Consider the following 6,531-nt stretch of genomic DNA (forward strand, 5'->3'; position numbering starts at 1 on the left):
TCGGTGATCGTTTTTTAAACTCGCTGATCGGTCCCAAAAATCCTGATCGTGTAAAGCCTAGTTCCAGCCTCTAATGAAAAAAAAAAAATTATAATAATAGCACTCTATAATAATGTACTTTATAATAACCTACGGTAAGGACATTATTAAATAGAATGTAAAGAATTCAACAGTTTTTGCCACATTTATTGCTTCAGTTCAGTGGACATTGTGCTGCTATGTGCGCCTTAGCCAACTTGGGGCAGTATAATGCATCCATTTTCTTTACCGCTTATCCTCACTTGGGTCGCGGGCTGCTGGAGCCTATCCCATCTATCTTCTGCAGTAAAACAATTTAAATCAAAATATTTTAAATCAAATAGTTGGGAATAAACCAAGATTTAACTTTACATAAATACATTTTGGAAATGACTCTCACATCACGAGTGTACCCGCGTGCCTGCAGGTGGCGCGGGCTCAGGCAAGCGCGTACAGTGCGAGCACATGGTGGACAAGTTGGGCCTGCGACGGGTGTCGCTAGCCGACCTGCTGTGCAGCGAGATGCAGACTGACAGCGACAGTGGGCGCCACTTGCGTGACGTTCTGCAGAAAGGAGAGCCCCTGCCGGAGGTCAGTGAACGCACCACCAGTCACCTTGACACCAAATTGGGTGGAAATGCACGTCAATGTCTCAAGGACCATTCAAAAAAACTGAACAGGAAGTCAGCCATTTTGATTTGAAGTAGCTATTTTGGGCAAATTCCAGGACTGATTAAGCCCCCACTGAAGGCCCAGGTACCAAATGTAGAGTGTAGCACTGGGTATAAATTAGGGTTTGAAAATAGGTTTATTGTCTTTCATTCAATGGAACAGATGGGTCACATCATTTCAAAAGCACAGCAGTTTGTTGGCGTCCACTTTTATGTACCAAATGACAGCGGTGACCTCTCTTTGGTCCACTTTGACTGATCACATACACACACGCATTAACAGAGTCACATGTTCAAAGGTGACAATCATGTGACCGTGTGCAGATGAGTTTTTAAGTGAAATGTTACAGGAGGTGCATCACCTCTGTTTAAATAATTGGGAGGAATGTCAAAGAAACAGGGGCGACAAGAAGCTGATTGGTTGACGTAAAAAAGAAAAAAAAAAAGCAGGCCAAACAAAAGTAGACAAAAAAAGAACGTTGTCAGTTGAAGCTGATTAGTCATCAGAAAAAGCTTGCTAGACAAAAAACTGATGACCATCATAGAAACAGGCAAATTAAGAAGCTGATAAGGTCGACATACAGTTAAAAAAGCAGTCTAGACAACAAGCTGATTGGTCAACAAAAAAGAACTGGCTCAACAAGTTGAGTGGTTGAAGCATTTTGGTCGATAAATCGGTGTTAATTTTGTTGACAACCATTCATCAGTTATACTCGAAGACCTTTTTTACCCGACAAAAACAAAACTAGACTCAAACAGTTTAGATGACTAAATTGTGACTAAAACTAAATTACGTTTTAGTCAAGAGACTGACTAAAACTTGACCAAATTTGCTATCAAAATATTTGCTCCGATAAAAGGAGCTTAAAACAGGAGGCTGGCTAAAGAAGCTGATTGGTTGACAAAGTAAGAAGTAAGAAGATGAGAGGTTGAAACTGATTGGTTCCCACAAATCCTGATTCTTGTCCGACCGCTGAGCTGAATGATCGATGAAAAAGAAACTGGCTGAAGAAGTTGATTGGTTGAGAGAAGAAGGGTGAACAAAAACATGATTGATTGAAGCTAATTGGTCACCATAACAGGAACAAAGTAGACAATAAGCTAATTGCTGAAGCTCATCGGTTGCTGTAAAAGGGATAGGCTGGAAGTTGATTGGTTGTCATACATAGAACATGCAAGACTAGAGGTTGATTGGTCGACATATATAGGAGGATAAACAAGAAACTGATTGTTAACATAATAGAAAATGAGTGGTTGAAGCTAGTCGGCACGGTGGATGACTGGTTAGCACATCTGCCTCACAGTTCTGAGGACCCGGGTTCAATCCCTGGCCCCCCATGTGTGGAGTTTGCATGTTCTCCTCGTGCCTGCGTGGGTTTTCTCCGGGCACTCCGGTTTCCTCCCACAGCCCAAAAACATGCATTAATTGGAGACTCTAAATTGCCCGTAGGTGTGAATGTGAGTGCGGATGGTTGTTTGTGTGCATGTGCCCTTCGATTGGCTGGCAACCAGTTCAGGGTGTACCCCGCCTCCTGCCCGATGACAGCTGGGATAGGCTCCAGCACGCCCGCGACCCGAGTGAGGAGAAGCGGCTGAGAAAATGGATGGATGGATGGTTGAAGCTAAATAGTCACCATTGAAAGGAACTGCCAGTAAAAGAAGCTGGTTGGATGACATAATAGAAGCTGATTGGTTGAAGCTACTTGGTCAACATAACCAAAGCAATCCAGACGAGAAGGTCATTGGTTGAAAAAAATATATATAAATTAAGTGGTGACCAAGAAGCAACGTCAACCAATCAGCTTCTTGTCTAGCCTGTTACTTTAATGTCCATCAGTCAGCTTCTGGCCTGACATAAACGCAGCCCAAACATGAATGTGATTGGCTGACACATGCTTTCATGGAGGACGTTACCATGGATCTGCTGTGCGAGGCAGTGGCGGCGGCTCAGCGGCAGGCCAAGGGCGTGGTGGTCTGCGGCTTTCCCGTAGACCTGAGACAGGCACAGCTGTACGAGGCCAAGGTGGGTCTTCATCTATGTTTTGATGACATACAAGAAGTCAACAGAATTGTGTGTGCATGTGTGTGTAAGATGGGTGAGCCCACCGCCGTGCTCCTGCTCAGCTGCTCCGCCCAAACCCTCAGCAGTCGTCTGCAGAGCCGCCGGAGTTCTGCTTCGGCAATCGTGTCGGCCCCAGACAAAGACGGCGCACCCTGCTGGTGGGCTGACAGCTTCTGGGCCGACGCCGAGCCAGTGGCGGAACACTATAACAGCAAAATGCTACTGCACACGGTCAGTGCTCCATGAGGAGCTCACACCAAATCTGCATAGAGATAGAGGATGGGTGGACAAACTTTTGTGCATGGACAAATGGACCAAAAAGTCTACACACCCCTGATCAAATACCATTTTTGAGGGGGATAAGATATTAAAAATTATAAATATTTCAAAACTTTTACCACCATTAATGTGACCTATAACCAGTACAACGCGGTTGAAGAAAATAAAACATAAGGAAAAGCCTGCTAGAACAGCTGAACTTTATTTGGGGTTAACTTGAAATGGTGGCAACTCATTTAACTTGAGTTTGAATGTGATTGGTTAATCCTGAACACAGCCACATGCCATACAGGAGGGTGTGCACACTTTAGCAAACATTGTCATCCCCCCCCCACCCCCAATTGAGTTGTACGGGCTATAGATCACATTAGTGGTGGGGAAAAAAATGTTGAAATGATTTGTCTTGGTCTGAAAAAAAAAAGGCATTTGAACAGCGGTGTGTAGACTTTATAGCCACTGCATAACATTTTAATAAAATACTCCATGCAGATTTTTATCTTTATAATTAATATGATTAACGAATTTAATTAAAAATTTACATTTATTTTCCTCTTATTAGCAATAAATCAATTCTTTAATAAGTGAATTAAAATGAATATATTTTCACTAACCAATTTTAGGGGGAAAAAAGAAAAATGCAACAAAAATGGTTCATATTAGTAATAAGATAATTCATGCTCATTTATATTGTATTTACTATTAATGTAATTATCCATCCATCCATTTTCCGTCCCGCTTATCCTCACTAGGGTCGCAGGCGTGCTGGTGCCTATCTCAGCTAACTGCGGACAAGAGGCGGGGTACACCCTGAACTGGTGGCCAGCCAATAGCAGGGCACATATAAACAACCAACCATTCACACCTACGGGCAATTTAGAGTCTTCAATTAACCTACCACGCATGTTTTTGGGATGTGGGGCGAAACCATACCTGAGGAAAACCCACGCAGGCACAGGGAGAACATGCAAATTCCACACAGGCGAGGCTGGATTTTAACCCCAGTCCTCAGAACTGTGAGGTAGATGTGCTAACCAGTTGTTCACCGTGCTACCTACTGTAATTATAATTCCCAAATTATCAAATAACATTTTAAGACATGTAAAATACTTTTTACTAATCTTTTATTTTTCATTTACAATAAATCTATTAAATGGTAAATGAATAATTAATATATTAAAATATTTTAAGGAAAAGATGGCAAACTGCAACAAAATTGTAATAAAATAATTCACTCATTTTTAAAGTTATTTCTACTTCATAAAATCAATTTATTAAATAGTGCTCCTTAAAGAGTCTGATTTGTTTTGCAGATTGATGCTGAAAGGTCACCTGACGAAGTTTTTGCTCAGATCTGCCAGGTGGTGGAGTCCCCTCCCGCTGTCTAACTTATTAACAGACACCCACACCCAGAGTAATAAGAGCTCATGCTGGCATTTTATTTTTTATTTTTTTTGTGGACCAGCCAAAATGTCCCCACAATAATGGTGTGATGTCAAGAGGGGGTGCCACACAATGACAGAAAGAACGAGAACAAGAACACCGGCTAATGGAATAGAGAGGAAGGAGTGCTAATAGTTAAGCAAAATGACCCCCCACCACCCCCCACCCAAAAAAATGGTTTGTAATTGCCTACAGATGGCGCCATCCCAGTGTTTCAGAAAGTGCACAAAAACAGCAATTAGGCATGTTATTCAGCAAATAACGGCGAATATGCTCCTAAAGAAATCTGTGAACGAGGTGAATTTGTGAGTAGCCAATCATGAATAGGCACGGGACACTGTACAATCACACGCCACACTAAAAACACACACACAGCTGCTCTTCTCCTGGTTGTCACGTGCATTATTTGATTCTTCCTATTTGCTTAACACAAAAAGTGGGGTTGAGTCGGCAGGGTTTGACTGGACCGAGTTGTGATTTGACAGCCGAGTCAAGGGCGCCGCCTGCAGGAGAACCCAAAGACTGCTCCTGTCACGCACGTCACATATTCATGTTTTGTGTAGTAAAGAAGCATGCACTCACTGTCAAACATGATGGATCATTTACCAAAAAAAACTTTGTACATTTGCTAAATTGTTTAAAATGTGAGTCTGCTGTTTAAATATCAATAAAGTTGTGTATTTTGACTACTGAACTTTTTTTTTTTTACTTCCAGTGATGTGACGCCACCCCCTGTCGGTTACAAAGCAAATCGACAATACGAACTGGACATAAGCGCCGTATGAACGAGCAATTTTAATTATTTTTTCAACCTAAATTAAATACATTTAAATTGAACAAAATTACAATTAGAAAAATGTTCAAGTTTATGAAATAACTCCCAATTCGTAAAATATGCATGTTTGAGAACAATTTAATCAAAATTGAATTACATTTTGGCAACACTGAAAAATCGTATAGCCATTTAAACTATCAAAATCAGTAACCATTAAATGTATTAAATTGTGCATTAATTCATTGTGGCAAAATGTAAGAAATTTTAAGTCAATGCGGGGAAATTTATTTTTTTTAAATAAAATTTTTAATCAAATTGCGGCCAAATTTCATTTCAAACCAATTAAAGTTTTATTAAATCGTGCCAAAATTAAGCACATTTTAAGACAAATCAAAATTGGTAAAATATTGCAATGTATTTTGCTATTCCAAAATACATTCAAATAAAATTACATAATTGAAATGCAAATGTAATTTTTAATCATCATTTTGGATGTGACCAATAAAATGAAATTATTTCATGACCAATAAATGTATTTAATGGCTCAGCAAACTGCAACATTAGCCACATTTGATAATCCATAACCTTCCTACAAGTGTAAAACCACTGTTTAATAAAACTAAAGCAAAGTAAAACTACTGTACTCACCCATTTAAGACTATTTGCTTGACTTTAGAGGTTCCACAGTCTACTTATCAAAATAAAGTCATCTGTGAAAAGAATGAATGGAAAAAATATTTTCACACTTTTTATTTCCACGCTTCTCCTCTAGCATTTTTTGTACATTATTATTATTATTTTTTTTTTGTATTTATTTATTTTTTACATAAGAACAGACTTGTTATACACAGATATTGAAGCGGAGGGGTTCCGGGGGGTCAGAGAGGTGAGAATGGGGTCTAGTCGAGCACAAACAGAATCTATGTGCGCGTGTCTGTGCATGTATATAAAATTGTGGCGCCACTGAGCACCACAAATTTTTATTTATTTTTTTATTTTTTTTTAAATAGATTAATAAAAATACAATCTTTTTTCATGGACTTTAGAACCAAAGGTTGACCGACAAAACATTTTTTTTTTCCATTTCTTTTTGCTTTAAATGGCACACACACACAACAGCTAGGGCCAACTACTGGTCACCATAAACACTTCACGTGGTCCATGGCGGCAAACACTGACGGATGAGAGAGTGGGGAAAGGTGGGGGGGGGGGGGGGCAAAAAAACAAAAACAGTGTTGGCGTTTGAAATGCGGCAGCGCGACAAACCGCCACTCTGTGACGTGCGG

The 6,531-nt window shown here is 40.1% G+C and overlaps 2 protein-coding genes across 6 annotated transcripts in view; one reads left to right on the forward strand and one right to left on the reverse strand.

Moving 5' to 3' along the window:
• Positions 1–5,156, forward strand: part of ak5 (adenylate kinase 5) — a 32,265-nt gene extending 27,109 nt beyond the window's left edge. The window contains exons 11-14 of one of the 3 annotated variants that reach the window (XM_061694159.1): positions 446–609; positions 2,596–2,712; positions 2,782–2,982; positions 4,341–5,156. In XM_061694159.1, the coding sequence (XP_061550143.1) occupies positions 446–609; positions 2,596–2,712; positions 2,782–2,982; positions 4,341–4,415 (557 nt within the window). In that variant the 3' untranslated portion in view covers positions 4,416–5,156. The remainder of the gene's footprint in view (positions 1–445; positions 610–2,595; positions 2,713–2,781; positions 2,983–4,340) is intronic. The other 2 variants (XM_061694160.1, XM_061694161.1) reach the window with 2 other exon arrangements.
• An 824-nt stretch (positions 5,157–5,980) lies between these two features.
• zzz3 (zinc finger, ZZ-type containing 3) overlaps positions 5,981–6,531 on the reverse strand; it is a 25,070-nt gene continuing 24,519 nt past the window's right edge. For all 3 annotated transcript variants that reach the window (XM_061694627.1, XM_061694626.1, XM_061694624.1), the window contains exon 12: positions 5,981–6,531. This exon is cut by the window's right edge and continues 406 nt beyond it. The gene's annotated coding sequence lies outside the window, so the exon portion shown is untranslated.

Source organism: Phycodurus eques, chromosome 13 (genome assembly GCF_024500275.1).
Source record: "Phycodurus eques isolate BA_2022a chromosome 13, UOR_Pequ_1.1, whole genome shotgun sequence".
Lineage (NCBI taxonomy): Eukaryota > Metazoa > Chordata > Actinopteri > Syngnathiformes > Syngnathidae > Phycodurus > Phycodurus eques.